At 32.0% G+C, this 18,257-nt stretch overlaps 1 protein-coding gene across 1 annotated transcript in view; it reads right to left on the bottom strand.

The window, feature by feature from the left end:
• LOC143206789 (follistatin-related protein 5) overlaps nucleotides 1-18,257 on the bottom strand; it is a 293,592-nt gene that overhangs the window by 36,763 nt on the left and 238,572 nt on the right. The window contains exons 3-4 of the mRNA XM_076419521.1: nucleotides 10,138-10,216; nucleotides 9,861-10,082 (exon numbers count right to left, since the gene is read on the bottom strand). Of these exons, the coding sequence (XP_076275636.1) occupies nucleotides 9,861-10,082; nucleotides 10,138-10,216 (301 nt within the window). The remainder of the gene's footprint in view (nucleotides 1-9,860; nucleotides 10,083-10,137; nucleotides 10,217-18,257) is intronic.

An 18,257-nucleotide genomic window follows, 5' to 3' on the forward strand; every position in this document is an offset into this window, starting at 1 on the left:
TAATTATATGTTAAATTATATAGCTGATCAATTAATATTGTGTAATTTTAGCGTATAGTAATTGGAATATATTGGTTTTATACAATAACCGTTTTATTTGCAGAAACGGTAAAATAATTTTCCAGGTTACTATAAAATAGGTCTAGTTACTTTATAACAGGTCAATTGGAAAGTCCCCGGCCTGACCGATAGATGGCACTACTAGAATTAAATCCATATGTTATTTAGTTAGCTCTGACCCTCAAAAGATGGGGGTATAAATTTGACATCTGTCGGATCATTAGTTTGTGAATTATAGCATTCTAAATGAAGCAAATTTTGTTATTGTGAAAAAAATGGATAAAAAGGAATTTCGTGTGTTGATAAAATTTTGCTATTTGAAGGGAAAAATATAGTTATAGCAAAAACTTGGCTTGATGACGAGTTTCTGGATACTGCCCCAGGAAAATCAACCATCAGGGATTGGTATGCTAAGTTTAGACGTGGTGAAATGAGCACTGAAGACGCTGAACGCAGTGGACGCCCAAAAGAGGTTGTTACCGACGAAAGCATTAAAAAAATCTACAAAATGATTTTGAATGTCCATAAATTGAAACTGAATGAAATAGCAAGCACTCTAAAGATATCAATTGAACGTGTACATCATATCATTCACGAATATTTGGGTATGAGAAAGCTCTGTGCAAAGTGGGTGCCGGGCGAGCTCACTTTTGACCAAAAACAACGACGAGTTCATGATTCGGAGCAGTGTTTGAAGATGATCAAGCGTAATAAACCCAAGTTCTTGCGTCGATATGTGACAACGGATGAAACATGGCTCCATCATTTCACTTCGAAATCCAATCGACAGTCATCCGAGTGGACTACACACGATGAAACCGCTCCAAAGCTTGGGAAAACGCAACAGTCGGCTGGCAACATTGTGGGGTCTGTATTTTGGGATGTGCATGGAATAATTTTCATTGACTACCTTAGAAAAGGAAGGACCACCAACAGCGACTATTACATAGCGTTATTGGACCCCTTGAAGGACGAAATAATGCACCGTGTCACAAGTCAGTGAAAACGACGGTAAAAATCCATGAATTGGGCTTTAAATTGCTTTCTCATCCAACGTATTCTCCAGATCTGCCCCCAGCGTCTATTTTCTGTTATCTGATCTCAAAAGAATGTTCGGTGGAAAGAAATTTTCATCGAATGAAGAGGTGATCGCCGAAAATGAGGCAAAGGACAAATCGTACTACAAAAATGGTATCGAAAAGTTGGAGGGTCGCTATAATCAGTGTATCACCCTTGAAGGGAATTATGTTGAATAAAAAAAAACTAATTTTGCCTAAAAATATGTTACAAAAAACGTGAATTGTTTGAATCAGTGTTATTTTTGACCTTTTTATGGGAATATGCTGTATACGATTGTAATCGAAATAAGTAATAGTTAGAAAGAACGCGTCTGATCAAACATATTTCAATCAATTTACCAATTTGGTCATACAAATCAAAAATAGTTATTGGGTATGTTTATATGCTCTAAAATTGTAGCGGAAAAAGGAGTTGAAATTAGTAATTCATATTTTTGTTTGGCACTTGGTATAGATGACATTTCGCCTGGATTATTGAAAGAACTGCCACGAAAAGCAATCATCATGTTGACATATATATTTAGTGCCGGTTTAAGGATGAAGCATTTCCCGGAATGCTTTAAGGTGGCATAAATAATTATGGTCAAAAAACCTGACAAACCTGCAGAACAAGTCGAATATTACAGGCCTATTTCGCTACTACCTGCAATATCAAAGCTATTTGAGAAACTAATATTTAAACGTGTTAAATATTTGGTAACAATACCAGATTTCCACTTTGGTTTTCGAAATCACCATTCAACAATCATTCAAGTGCACAGAGTAACTGCGGCTATTGAAAGAGCGTTTGATGAAAAGAAATACTGCACTGCAATATTCCTGGATGTCTCACAAGCTTTTGATCGGGTTTGGCATTTGGGATTAATCTGTAAGATGAGCAAATTGTTATCGCGTAACTATTGTCAATTGCTGGAGTTATATCTATTGGGAAGAAAATTTAGAGTATTGCATGAAGTGGCGTTCTCGACATTGAAAACAATTTCGGCTGGAGTTCCACAAGGTAGCGTCTTAGGACCTCTCCTGTATCTGCTCTACACTGCTGACATTCCAACAACAAAAGAAACACTTCTTGGAACCCTTGCTGATGACACAATTATTATGGCAAAAGATATATCTCTGCCTAGGGCAATAGAAAAAGTGCAAGTGGCAGTCAACAAAATCTACAAATGGATGAAAGATTGGAAAATTCAACTTAATAGCTCCAAATCTGTCCACGTTAATTTTGCATTGAGGCAAAATAATAAAAACTTAATTATATCACTCAATGGATGCCCGATTCCTCAAGCAGAATCATCTAAATACCTTGAAATCCATCTTGACGGTACATTAAATTGGAAACATCACGTTAGATAAAAATCAAAACACATTAGAACCAAAATAAAACAACTATACTGGTTAATCGGAAGATTCAACATGATCTAAAATCAAAGAGGTTGATCTATAATACAATTATAAAACCAATTTGGACCTATGCGGTGCAAATATGGGGTTACACTAAAAATTCAAATCAACTAGTCATACAACGCTGTCAAAACAAGGTTCTTCGATTGATTATTACCAATGCCTATCGCTATGTAACCATCGAAGAACTGCACGATGACCTGGAAATCAAATGGATTTGCGAAGTTATCCAAGATTTCGCCTTGAAACACGAAAGAAGATTAAATAATATTAACGTGGAAGCAATACAACTGCTGGACAGCCCGCAGGATGTCAGAAGATTGAAGAGAAGATTGAACTTATATAAAGTGTATACATTTAGTGAAAACTATAGCTATAAGTTAATAATTATAATTTTATAATTGAGGAATACATATTGATGTATATTCTCGCACTCGTCTTGCTTGTTAATTAATCCAAGTACATAGAAAAAGTAGTAATACATTAATTGTAAATTAAGATTGTACTAAGCGTATCTATCATCATCTATCTACATCAGGGCTATTAACTAACACGTAATATAGTTAATCTGTTTTATTGTCGAATTTATTGGTTACATTGCCTACTCCAAAAAGGATGTTTTTTATGCTTTATGAGTAATTTCTTCTGTAATTTTTCATAAAAATTTTTTGATAACATAAAATACATGGTGATTTTCGATTGAATAACAATTACATATTCTAACAACATTCAAATTTTTTGATGATATTTACATTCTGAATTGTTAAAAAATACCTACCAAGTGGTTGCATTTTCAAGGGATTAATTGATATCAATGAGAGATGAGGGGTGATGATATTTACTAGCAAAAGTTACATTGAGTGTCTTAGACGAAATTTACGTTTACGTTATTCTTCAATAAATTTATTAAAATAACAAGCGTTTATTAATATATAGGACTGTAAAGTAAAATATCACTATATACAAATTACACAAGTTTACAAATTCGGCTCAAATTTTGGACCCCAGCAGAATGATTTTTAATGATTAAGAACGATTTTTGGTTATTTGACTTCCTGAACCAAGATATTAATCCGTGTGTCAAGATTCGTTTTAGTTTTCTAGTTCGCGCATGGTGGCAGCACTGTGCTTTCGTAACAGCTGTCAGCTGACGACGTTGCATTAAACCATTTGGAACTTGATTTTGTCCTATGGTTGTATTTCGGAACTTGTAAAAATACAAGAGAAAACATTGCAAAGTCGATTCAAAGACCTTTGTTACATTTAGGGATGTTATACGCTCGGTAAACGTGAAAAATTCATGACAAATGCACCCAAAGATGCGAATTTTGGTTTTGCTATAGTAAACATTGATACTTCATCGGTATTAATGGTGGCCACTAATAGTGAAAGCTATATTTTTCATTTGCTGCGCCAACGTTATGGAAAGTTCCGTTCCCTCAGGTAAATTACTGCTGTTTTTGCTAGATGAATGGAAACAGATAGCATACTATAAATAATCTGACGTATCATCAGTGTCAAACTAATATGGCAACTAAGAACTGATAACAATAATTAGACAGAACACCTGTACTCGATTGATCGAACCTTTGCTTCTAAGTAAATTCTAAATGAATGAAGAGCCATGCTGAAACTTGCGCAAAGAGTAAGCCGACTATATAATGATGGTGTTTTATTGTGTTGCAGTAAGTGACCTCTAAAGTATCTTTACACTTACATCAGCAGTAATTTGTAAGCATTACTTATTTATAGCATAGAATAAATCCTGCATCCTCCTGCATAGAATAAATCATAGAAAAGAATAAACTCTATGAAACTATATTTCCTTTTCTAAGGGCATTATTTTCGAGTCGATCGGCACAGTCGAGATCAAAACAACAAACAAATCTAGAATATTTAGATTTTGTATTACATTAATAATTTTATACTAATAATAAATAACTTGTAGTGTTATTCTTTATAAGGGTAAGTGCAGAATGTAAGGTTAAATTTTTAAAAGTTATAAAATCCATAGGGCATCAATTTTATTTATAGTGAAAATTTTCGCTGCCAAATTTATAACACAGCATTTTCAAAGACCTGGAATAGGTATCAACATATGTCAATATTTAATGATAACAAGAATAGATTAAAAGAGAAGAATGATAACAAAAGTAGACCTGGATCGAATAACCAAAATATAAAACTATCAACGACACCCTAGTGATCTAATGTCAAGGAAAATACAATGCATTATTACATAAGAGTATGGGTAAATAAATTATTGTTTTGTGAATATAATGGTGTATTTACTGAGATGATTGTCAGCCTTAAAGCACGATCATCCATTCGTTTTAGACTAATAAATGTACAATATATTAATCGAAAGCTCGAGGTAGTCAATTTATTAATGGGGTTTATGGATCAAGAATAGTAGCGATAATATTTGGAGATTTTTAGGAACATTTTACTGTTTCATATATAGTGGTGGCTTTTTCGTTTGGTTTTAACTATATTGGCTGTGTTTGATCTAAATGATTTTGGTATTTTTTATGGTAATTTTTATTTATATGGTTCTTGGAGTTCTTGCTAATTGTTCAAGTATGTAAATTTATTTAAATATGGCATTTTTTATAAAATAGAAAAAAAATTTATTCAATAATTTTTTAAATAAAATGTTTTATTTCAACAAACTTTCAATGTATATCTCTCTCCTTATATATAGTTTCAACATTAAATCAATTATTTATCATATTTGGGTATTTTTATTAATAAAAATAATGATAATGTGTAATATTATGTTTTTATAAAAATAGAATAGTTGGCCATATTTTAATTATATTTTTATTATTTCGTTTTATTCAATACTTTTTTAAATAAAATGTATTATTTCTAAAATATTACCATTTTTATTTAAATCCTGAACCTACTTACCTGTTTAATACATTCGACATTAAATCCAATAATCATAATAAAACATAATTAAATAAAGCTGTATACACGCATGCGCCAAACTCGGATTATTCTCTGTATTCAAATTAAATGGAGCCAATATGGGCATGCGCCATATTCGGAGATGTTGGGGAATAATGTATCCTCTTCTTTACAGCTTGCTTTCATATCTCCGGCTCTTAGGAAAAACATCATTATGAAAACTTTCTCTATGCTCCACGCTGACAACTCGACAAATAGGGGGAAACATTTAGATGGGTATGTACAAAATCAATTTTTAGGAACATGTTGCTTCCAATGACAATGGAGTTTTTTATAAACATTCCCTAAAAATATATGTATATTTTCCTGTCTTCCTTTAAGCAGCTAGATAATTTGTACGTTGAGTGTTGCGGAACGTGAAGAGCGGAAATATCAAATAATGAATTCAGCATAAAGTAAACACTAATACGACATAAAATGTATCACAGGTATCTATAAAACTAGATCTAGTTGATGGTTTTGAATTCAGCAGAAGAAAATATATGAAAAATATGCCTTTTTGATGCTAAAATATTATCATTAGTAGACAGTGTTATTTATTAAAATAATTAATTAGTAAAAATTGTTCAAATTTCTAACTAAATATGAAATTAATTTCTTTACATATCTTTTGGTACTTTGATGATAGAAAAATATTAATGTTTCTATCAATCCAGGAGAGATTGTCAGCGAAAGCTCAATAAAAACGCCATAATAACCAAATCAATATAATTTATACCACACGGGATAATCAGTTGGCGAAAAAGTTGTCGGGAACAAGCAAAAAATAAACACGTGAAGGAGATAAATGACATACTAATGCTCTCAGACGAGGACTATTCTTGGAATGAATTCTTAAGCTTAATGAAACAAGATGGAATCGCAGATACTAAGACAAAAACAATATAGGGTGATGATAAGTGACCTGTGTCGTGCTACGTAATTGTGTGACAAGACATACCGAAAAAAACGCGATGAAAAATGATGAAAACTGAAGTGGATACATATTGTCTTGATATCGTGCTAGACATATTCCTGTGTTATATATATGTAATCCTTTACTATCGCTAATTAAATATATATTTATATACCACAAGGAATAATATAAAAACTACCATCTATTATTTATGTTATATATTTTATTAATTATACAATTTTGGTAGTTAGTTGAATAAATTTAGAATAGAATTATATAAACAGATTTCTTAAGCAAATTAATATGTGTAGTATTTGTAGTAAAGAAATAAAATATAATAGGTATAATAAAATAGGTGGGTTAATCAGTGTTCTATAAGAGTTAGGTTAATGATGTAGCTAATGTAGGATTATTATTTATATCCTTTGAACAAATATTACTCGTCTTTATTTTTTTTTAATTACATTTATAATAATATTCTTTAGAAGTTTACATGGAAATATATGCACTGATTATTTTTAAATTATTCATTTAATATTTACTCTTAACAGGTGAATTGAAAAGTCTCCGGTCTGACGCAAAGATGGCGCTACTAGAATTAAATCCATGTGCTATTTAGTTAGCCATAACCCTAAAAAGCATTTTGAGTGAAGCAACTTTTGTTATTGTGAAAAAAATGGATAAAGAGGAATTTCGCGTGTTGATAAAATATTACTTTTTGAAGGGAAAAAATACAATTGAAGAAAAAACTTGACTTGATGACGAGTTTCCGGACTCCCCAGGAAAATCAACCCTCAAGGATTGGTATGCTAAGTTCAGACGTGGTGAAATGAGCACCGAAGACGGTGAACGCAGTGGACGCCCAAAAAAGGTTGTTACCGATGAAAACATTTAAAAAATCCACAAAATGATTTTGAATGACCGTAAATTGAAATTGGATAAAACAGCAGACACTCTAAAGATATCAACTGAACGTGTACATCATACCATTCACGAATACTTGGGTATGAGAAAGCTCTGTGCAAAGTGGGTGCCGTGCGAGCTCACTTTTGACCGAAAACAACGACGAGTTGAGATGTTTTCAAACATTTGTGTCACATTTCCTTGAATGATAGACTATGAATGAACAGCCATGCTGGAACTTGCGCAAAGAGTAAGCCGACAATATAGTGGTGTTTTTGTTTTATTGTATGCAAGTATCTTTATACTTTAACCAGCAGTAAACCGAATAGAAGAAAATTGGATGGAACGATTTTATACACGATTTTTGTAACATGTTGCTTTCGTTGACAATGTTATTTTTACAAACATTATCTAAAAATGTATGTATAACTTCCTTCCTTCCTTTAAGCAGGTAGATAATTTGTATGTTGACAGTTGACATGAGTGGAAATATCAAATAATGTATTTAGCATAAGGTAAAAATGTAAAATATATAAAATATGTCACATGTGTACATCTTTAACACTAAAAAAATTGTCAGAAAATATCTGAGAATATGCCATTTTTGATACGAAAACATTTTTATTACATTATTAAATTAACTCGTTAGCAAACAATATGCAATTTTTTTGGTACTTTAATGATAGGGAAATACTAATGTTTCTGTCTTCGTCGTCCATTAAGGTTGTTACTTATTGTTACAATTAATTTGATTTTGTCCAGTTAATTGATTGAATTGAAAAGAGAACAGCCAGAACACAAAAACTATTATTTTACATAAAACTATTTTATTTCACGGGAAGAAAGGGCAACTTGAGGGATTTAACGGTAGTATAAAACGACACTAGTGCTAAAAACAGGTAAATCTATTTTTTATTCTATATATTCCTTATCTCGACGACGTTTATTTTGAGATATCTCATCCGTTGCACCATCCGATCTTAACACAAGCGCTTGAATAGTGTAGCGTAGTGTAACCTGTAGCCAAAACTTGCACAATCTTACATGTGTACGTTAGGAATAAAGTTATAGTGTTAGAGAAATAGGGAAGAGATAATTTATATGGATTTGGGCTGATATACTAATGCGACGTTCCACTATTAGTATGGGTTTTCTTGCTTTGTATCTCTATTGTTCTGAGTTAGTGTTGGTAAATCCTTGGAAGACGATATATTATTTAATTATACCCTGAGTTGCTATGCTACGGTTGTGCAACGTAATTGTGAGATTATTTGTATTCATGACCGTTGTGTTGTGTGTATATTTGGATTTTTTTCTAGGTGGGTCATTAAGCAGTATCAGCAATAATTCTACGATCATTGCATATATAATCTACCTAAAACGCAAGAAGAATATGCAGAATTGTTGGGAGTAATACAAGAAACTATTTCTATTCGCTTGAGGAACATGAGAATAATTCAAAAACTTGGATATAGTGTGACATATGAATTGAAGCCAAGACGTTGAAAGGCGTTTGATCATGTGCGAAATCGGATTGCTACTGCTCGTAATACCCTTTTCAAAACTTTCAAACAAAACCTTATCACATCTTTAAAAGATGTTTATGTCATCTATATTGCAACTTCGTCTCTATATAACAAAACGACATATCTCAACATATATAATTAATGTAACGCCCATCGTTATGTATAACATTCTGACAACTTTTTGTCAATACATTTTTCTCTTTCTTTCATTTATTTTTTGAAAATTCTTTAATGTAGAGCACTTTGACTTAAACTATTGATAATAAAAACGAGTTATGCCTGACGAATATGCAAATTCGGTTACCCAGAATAGCGGAGTGCTTTCCCAGTATGTTTATGTATTATATTATAATATTATATTTGTGTATTATTAAAATACGTTATAAAAGTTGTTTAAGGCTGCTTGGCTGTAACTTTATGAATTTTAAGTATTATTAGCTATCGGTTGTGGTTTTATCAGACTTCTAGATGTTAGTAAATAAATTAGCGTTTGGTATGTAGATGTCAGACTGCACCAATGTTAAAATGTATAGATAACAATAAATAGTATAGACAAAATTAAGTATAATTATTAAATGAGTTGAAATTTTAAATTAATTAAAATATCTTCAATCCTAATATACTTAAATAGATAAATTAAATATTAGCGTCAACAAAAAAGTCCAAATAATAAATTAAAATCCGCCAATTTTAGTAACATATTAGCATTAATAATATGCCCGAAAACATTTTTGATGTATTTATAGTAATATTGCTATAATTATATTTAGATTCAATATTATAGAATTTTATAAATATGATTCATTATATTTCATTATTTGATTCATTCACTTATACCCTTGTAGATACAATGAATGCCTTGATACCGTAAAAGCAATCTGAACTATATATTCTTCTATTTCTAACCTGTAAAATAAAAATAATATTTGTTACAAGTGGATCCATCTATTGTTAAACAGCGAGACCTTATTCATATCCAATAAAGTCTATTATATAAATATTTTTTTATAAATTCTATTTTACCTGACTTTGAAAATTTAGTGCAGAACTTCGAGGACATCTGTGTCAATCTTTGTTTAGTTGAGCAAGCAGTACTATGCATGTGACAGTGGCTGGGATAGATGACACCATCCGAAGCACAGACTGGACGATGCGGAAGGCATTTTTGTGCGCATTCACATACTGGTGCTCCAGATCGAACGGCACATTCTCTACCGCTTGGGCAATAATGGGACAAACACGGATCTAGAGGGTGGATAAAAATCAACCTAAAATATTTTTAAATTTTTTTTTGATTTACCATTTTCCAGTAACGGCGGTGTGGTTGTTTCTAGTAGTTCCGTTGATATATCTCTGTGATGACGTTGTAGATTATTTTTCTGTAACAAAGGATTTAATCAAATATTACGAAAGTAGCAATTTTGGTTATTATAAAACAAGGTTGTCATGTAATTTGATTATATGAATAATATATCCATAAATGTATTCGGGTGTTGCGAGTATCCAATATTGCAACTCGTTAAACATTCTGACTCGTGTTATTAATGTAGAGAAGCAGAAGGAAGAATAAAGGAAAGGTCAGAAGGCACAGAAAATATGAAAAAGTCATTTGATAGCATGAATTATATTTACGAATTGTACATAGAAATTACAATTATAAGAAGTTAATTCAAAGGTTCAGGGTACGGTTCGATAATAAGGACTTGTCCGCCACTGTCCACACATTTCTAAATGTTGCTCCTCTCATTTTAAATCATGACACCAAACCCAGGCGGTAACCGATTTCCTATACTACAACATTTTATTTGAATAGTCAATAACGTTTCTATGTAGGTTAGGATGACTTTGGCTATATTTTCTAAGAGTTTTTCTATGTATTTCATAATGACTGTATAGGGTATATCTTTTAAGTTCTTCGCTTCTTTGTAAATTTGTATTAATCAATAGCGTGCCCATTTTTGAAAAATTTTTTTCTACTGCCACCTTAACTCGAAATTTATTGATTTCATGCAAAAGACTACCCAGGGTTTATTACAGTAATTACTGAGAACATTTGTAAATCCGTTGATGGGGTAAAGAATAATATAACGCAATAGTAAAGAAATTATAATATTCTCTTAGAGTGGGGTTGTATGCCCGCCATGTCACGATGCAGCCAGAGAGCATCGTATGAAACATTCCCATTTCAGAAGTCGAACTAGAAAGACGTAAACAAAATCCTTGCTTTGATTCACTTGGTTTTGTGGTTCGTACAGTGCGAAAATTTCACTCCGAATAACTGCATATTTCAAAACGACAACAAGAAGCAAGGAAGAAAATTATTCTTGTCGTCCAAATAAAAACATTGAAAAATGTATGAAAGAAATAATATACTAAGAGTAATACTAAAGGTAATTCTTATAACTTTTATACACATTTTGTTGCAATTAAGCATCCATTCATTTTAGGCTACTAAATGTACAATACGTCAATCAAAAGCTGGAGAGTTAGTTCAGCTTTCAATTCATTAATGGGGCTCGTTGTCAGTCAAAAATAGTAGCAAAAATTACAGTAACAAATAAAAAAATTAGACATTTACTTTAATCATGGTATATTTTAGTAATGATTTAATTTTTCTTTTATAGGTGAAGTGATAGAAAGGATTTGGCAGAATACAGGAACAGTGGAAGACGATACTATGAGAAGATAAAATTGAAAAATAAGAGTTGTCCTGAATCGAATGAACAAAACATATAACATTAACTATCAACGATGCCCTAACGATATAATGAACGATACTCTGAACTGCTATTATATAAGCAAGTATTGAAACCTAAATGGTCATACGGAATACAATTATGGGAGTGTTTCGCGAAAAGAAATATAAAACAATACCAGTTTTTGAAAACTTCTGAGAAGTATTGTAGAAGTTCTGAGAAGTATTGCAGGTCTACCCAGATACCACAGGACTGATTACTTCATTGATACCTTCAGATACCGGCTGCCACCTAGGAAATTCTCATCTCAATATCGAAGTAATACGACTCTCGGATAATGCCAGAACAAGACACTGACTCAAAAGAATCAAACCATTCTGTGATGTGATCTTGTGTATTGTAGGGTAGTGAGGTGCATTTAATAGAAAAACAATAGTGTTAATACCTAAACATTATTACATCGGAGACTAAGATGACTAAGAGACTATGCTGATGGGTCCTCCTAGAGTTTGCAGTACGGATATATCGAAGAGATTCTCCAGTACCAACAGAAAAATTCAATTTTATAACATTTGTCGCTCACAGAGTATGATCCAGAATTAGATGAAAATTTGTTATACATATAGCTAGGAATTAAAAAAGCCTCAATATTATTTAAAAATTTATTTTATGTAAATGTTTATCACAGTTTTGTTATTATTTCTTTCATCTTAGCTTATAGTCGCCCCTTACCACCATTTCTCGGTTAAAAGCATTTTCTCTGACAGAAAAATAATTCAAAAACCGTACGATATAATCAAACATTCTCAAGCGCCACCAAGATAAGCCCAATCCCGAACCGTCGCCGCAATAATTTTTTACCCCCCAGTTACTTGTCTTATCTCGATTGAAATTTCCCGAGGAACATCTTCGGGGCGACCGGGGTGAGGGTATGTGCGGGGCGTGGGTGGCCTGCACGACCGACGGCAAATATTTAACGGCGACCATTTCGGGTGCTGGTGCGAAGTTTGCCGAATATTAATTCGAATTCCCATTTTATTGTTGTTTCGGAATGTTGGCATTACGTTTACCGCCTTGCGGTTAATGGACTTCTTCGGGTCCTATTAAGTTTCGGGCGCGGCACCGTTCGGAATAAATTTAGCGACGCCGGGATCCCGAGCGCCGGCAAAAGTGCAGCGTTTTAATGAGAAACAGCTTTACTGGAAGCTTACGCTCGATGGATTATGGAATGTTTTGCCTGGTCGCGTTATAGGAACCCTCCCAATTCGTAAATCGTAATTGGGCATTCACTGTGATGGTTCATTTGTATGGTCGATAACCTTTACATGGGATACGTATGTGTATTTGTCTTTTTATATTTACCTTTTATAATAATATTATTAACATTATCTTCAGTGTAGAGAGCTACCAGAAACCTAAAAGGACCTACTATATAAACGCCTTTATTCTATCTAGACGGCGTTTACCTTTAGACATCTTACTCGTTACACCATTCGATGTTAACATAATAATTTTAAAATTGAATATATAGCGTAGCCTTTAGATAAAAGTTGTACGATGTAACATATAGTCTATTCAAAATAATAGTGAACTCGCGTCATCAATATGTGCCTGTCGCAAATTGTAAATTCGCTTTAGAGCCAGACAATATTTTGCTTATCATTCTATTCTAGCTAAAATGTAAAATTCTTCAAAATACTAGTGATAAGAGGTTATAAACCGGCAAACGTTATTTTAACGCTTTGCTTGCTTTGATAAATTTCAAATCGCTCCAATATTAGTCCAATTCAAAATACCGAAGCCAGACAGAACAGATTGAGTTTGTAATCAGTTATTTCGAATAGGAACGAAATAATGGAGTAAAATTTTCCAGAAAAATTATTTAAAGAGGTGGGCATTTTTACTGTTCATTATTAAGTTGCTGCAGTATTTATTGAAAATATTATTAAAGTGTTGCAGATGCACTGAATATTAGCATGGACAGAGTCACTGAAATATCTCAAAATTGAAAAATATAATATTAGATTCACCGAAAAGAAACCTTCCTTATACGAAGGGGGTGACGAATCAAGATCAGCTGGATATCAGGTCGATCAGAGATCATATATATGCAATATATAAAAACATTGAGTAGTATTTTTAAGATAAACTTAATTTAATAAACAATTATTTCAGAGAAAACTGTTAATCTCAAAAGTATCCATAGAAAGCTATGCAGTTCTTTGAGTGTTGTAGAGCATTCTTTCATAGCCTGTCATAGACATAATATAGGATTTAAAGGGTGTAAAGATACCTCACGAAGAGGAACTTCCAGATATTGTTTTTAAGAAAATACAATTTTTATAGCCATATAATAAAATCAAGAATGACTTATTATTGCTTATTATTTAATTAGTCATAACATTTTTTAAAAGTCTATTGCAGATATATTGTTCTTAATGCTGGAAATACGAATAGTTAATAACCCCTTTGTTTTGGATCAACCATTGGCTGGTTTGGATGAACTCGATCGGGCACATTGAAGAAGAAATTGACAATTGATGGAATTGTGAACAAATGTTAGATATATTCGAAATTAGCAGTTTAGTTATTCACTTGAATGGAACTTTCTGAATATGGTATTATGATGCAGTGCTGAACATTTCCAGTGTAATGGGATGATGGGTGATGAGAGTGGAAACAACTAAAGGTAAGATATAATTAATATACGATAACTGCAGGAAATCTTATTGTAGATTATAAAAGTTTTATGTGCACAGATATGTTTGTAATTTTTCACAATATATATGAGGATTTTGTTAAAATGTGCAAGGAGAGAAAGAATACTAACTGTTTTGCAGAAGTGACAAATGCATTAGGGAGAATGCGATGATTAAATCTAGTTTTATCAGGAAATATGTACACTAGTAGTAACAGAACAAACTAAGCAGAATTGCAGTGATATTAAAATGACTTTACAAGGAAACACTGTACCAAAGGAAATAAGAACTAAACGTAAAAGGCTCTCTAGTGACTCAGAGGTGGTATGGAAAAAAATCAATGCCAATATAATAAAACACAGCCCTAATCTACAAACTATTATAACTGTATAATTAATTGTAGTTTTGTAGCAAAGTTCTTTGATAATATATGTATTATATATACTGTAATGTTAAAAATTATATTTTATAACAGTATTTTATGATTTAATAATATAATTTTTAATGTTTAGCAGTTTAATTATTTTATTTATCTTATAATTGTGTTGTATGTCGCGAGTTGATGAGGAAACTTTGCGATGTTTTGACGTCATCAATTCAGATGACGTGAGATCACTCTTTTATTGAACGGACTATATATCCATTGCAATTCGTTTAATATTTATTTAAGTTGATATAGTAAATTTGTTTCGTTCAGTATTTTAGCTAGTACATAGAAAGAACAAGAAAGTAACAAAGCAAACAGTATAAAAATTAAATGTTCATGCAAATACAGATATTATGATTAAATTTTGTTAGTGATGTTGATAATTATTCCAAATTAACCCATTATATTTTTTGTTCTATATTATCATAATAAATCCCCTTTTAATTTCCAATTAAACATCTATAGATAATTCTTCTTTCTTCGACAAGCGAAGAAACATTTAAATATGTTTTAAAGACATAACTAAACTTTCGTTAAAACTAACTAAACGTTTAATTTAATTTGGATGCCGCATTTACATAAAGTTTAGTTGTTGACTCAACACTATAGGTTAGATTTGACCTTATCATTATTATTTGGGATCTGAAACGAGTTCACTGGTGTTCAGAGGTTAACAAATGTAGTATTGGTGTCAGTTTTTTGAAAAAAAGCAATATTCATTGAAGGAAGAGAGAACACCACGTCGTACACAAAACAGAGGAAATTTCACTATACAGGGCTCAGCAAGATAAAATTAAACTGAATCATATTACATCCCAACTGAGACATAAAATTAAACAATTGAAAATAACACTCAACAATAAACTATAACATCAGTTAATTTCTGCGTGGACTTGCTAATAATGCTAATGCTGAGTATTCGTAGTTGGAAAGCTACTAGAAACTTAAAAAGACCTATCATGAAAACACCCCCAATAAAAATGAGGATGGGAACTGGGCCAAAGATAATCAAGGGACGGTTACAAAATTTACAGATTGCATCGGAGGGATATTTCACCCCATACAGTGAATGATGTTAAATCATTACCCTGCGTCATTGGCCAGGAAATAATGGAAATTCCATTCGATAATATAATTGAAGTTAAAAATGAAATAAAAAAGTGACATTACCAAGAAAAGCACGAATTAAGATCATCAACCTAATAGATGATATGTTTAGACTACAATATGTACCACAACTATGGGAGGTGCTTGAAGTAATTATGATTCCTAAACCAGAAAATCCACCTACCAACCACGAAACAGCATCGTGCCGGCCAATATGACTATTGTCGGCAATGTCCAAATTGTTTGGAAAACTTCTATTGAAAAGTATAAAATCAATCATTAAGGAAAAGCACCTTATTTCAAGTCACCAGTTTGGTTCTAGTAAACAACATTCTGCGGTTCATGAAATCACCGAAGTTATAGAAGAATAGCTAGAAGCAAATAATATTGTTCTGCAATATTTTTAGTTGTTCCTCAATAGTTCGATAAAGTTTTTCATGAGGGTTTTAAAACATAAGACTAAAATGCTTCTCTCTGGCCAATATTCAAACATTTTAGTCAAGTGCTGACCGATACTTCAGAGTTAAACCAGATTGCCTACTCTAACTTGAAGAAAATTCAAGTAGGCGTGTCACAGTGAAGTGTATTGCGACGAGTCTTTTATCTGCTGTACACTGCACTGGGGACTTGTCTACATTTAATGAAAATATTGTTGCTATATTTGTCATACCCTGGCACTGGAGGTAGTAAAACCGAAATAACCGAAAAATTACAGCTATTGTCGAAATACGGTACTGAACAACAAAATTTAGTATCAAAATAAATAAACTAAATTAGTGCACATTGATGCAACAAAAGCAGCCAGTATGTATAAGTCAACAAGTAGTGCCGTATGGAAATAATGCCAAATATCTTATCAGGGACCTTAAATTTAACTTAGGTGGAACCCACATATTAAGAAAACTGAAAACTCAGGCTGAAGTACAAAAATATAATGGTTATTGGGTAGATATACAGTATAACAAGTCTTGAAGCCACCGCGGACTTACGGTGGTCTACTTTCAGGTTGTAATACCCAAAAACAATAGAAATATTAGAGAAAGATTTTAAATCAAGGTACTCCAATGTATATTAATGTAAAAACTGTCGACAATGTAATCAAGAACTATGCCTAAAGACATGAACTGGGATTCCATTAGCACATTAAAGTTGAGGTTCTCCAAATTCTAGATAATGCTCGCTTAATCAGAAATGTAAAGAGAGTAAAACCATTTGATCTAGTTTAGCGAAGTTATTAATTAGTAAAACTCAATGCATATTAAAAAAATACTCATATGTTAAGCCTAAAGCGTCTATCGTAGAATAAGTTATTTTGTAATTTTAAATCCGCAGCAAATTAGGATAAAAACAAATAGTTTATTAGTGTTAATTTACAAGATTATTAATACATTATTTAGTTTATTGCCTGAAAACCAAAATGATCAAAAAAACATAATTTTGTAATGTTCATTTGGGGATATATAGTGAATAATTTCTTTGTTTATGTTTATTTTTCTTCAAAGTTATTTCAATATTGAATACAATTAACAATGAACTTTAAATTAATAGGTTTTGAAACTATAAACCCATATTTAAAATATTAGACTATATTCAATATAAAAGTAATTATTAATATCGTAATTATTAAAATTTAATTTTAGGAAATCTTCAATTGGCGGCTTAGTAACCTTTGTGGTTATAAAACATTTATGCCACTTTTTTCTTCAAAATAAGAGACAAACAATAAACTAGTAATATTTTTAACTATTGTTACAAACACGACCACAAAATTATTAAGCTCCAGTTATATAGAATGCATCGTAGTGCCTCTTGGCTTCAGTTTCTATGTATACGTAGCGTGTCGGGCAACTGGTGACACTTATCCGAAGGGAGACTGACCCCGTGGAAGAAAGTTCCTAAAAGTCGTCAAACCCACTGCTAACAATGTATACCCACTGCTAACAATACTGTATCATCCGCAAATGTATCTAGCGTAATTACCTTGAGTTTCGTTATGTCATTAGTATAAGGCAGATAGAGGATAGGCCCCAGGACACTGCCTAGCGGAACTCCTGCTTGTATTTCCTTTAGTTCAGAATATTCTTCTTGTTGTTTAATTCTAAAGAGTCTACTGGATATATATGACGTTAATATCTTAAACGTGTTAAATTTTATGGAAGCCTGCGCTATGTCTAGGAAAACTGCAGAGTATATTTGTTATTCTTCCAAAGAACGCTCAATGATATCCGTTATTCTATGGACCTGGTTGAATGTTTTTGTTGTTTTTGAAATCAAACTGATAGTCCGGCATTAGATTGTTTTGTTTCCTTATTGGACTTAATATCTTGAGTAATATTTTCTCAAAAAGTTTCGACACAATTGTTTGCAGAGAAATAAATCTATACGAGAAGCAAATATATAAAATAGAATAAAAATGAAAAGCTTTTGTTACTTTTTTTTGTGTTAAATTCGTGCCCTGTTATCTAAAAATTAATAAAACAACGTTGAGTAA

This window comes from Rhynchophorus ferrugineus, unplaced genomic scaffold, assembly GCF_030347505.1.
Source record: "Rhynchophorus ferrugineus isolate W39M unplaced genomic scaffold, kcgeb_rfMv2 rfM1, whole genome shotgun sequence".
Taxonomy (NCBI): Eukaryota; Metazoa; Arthropoda; class Insecta; order Coleoptera; family Curculionidae; genus Rhynchophorus; species Rhynchophorus ferrugineus.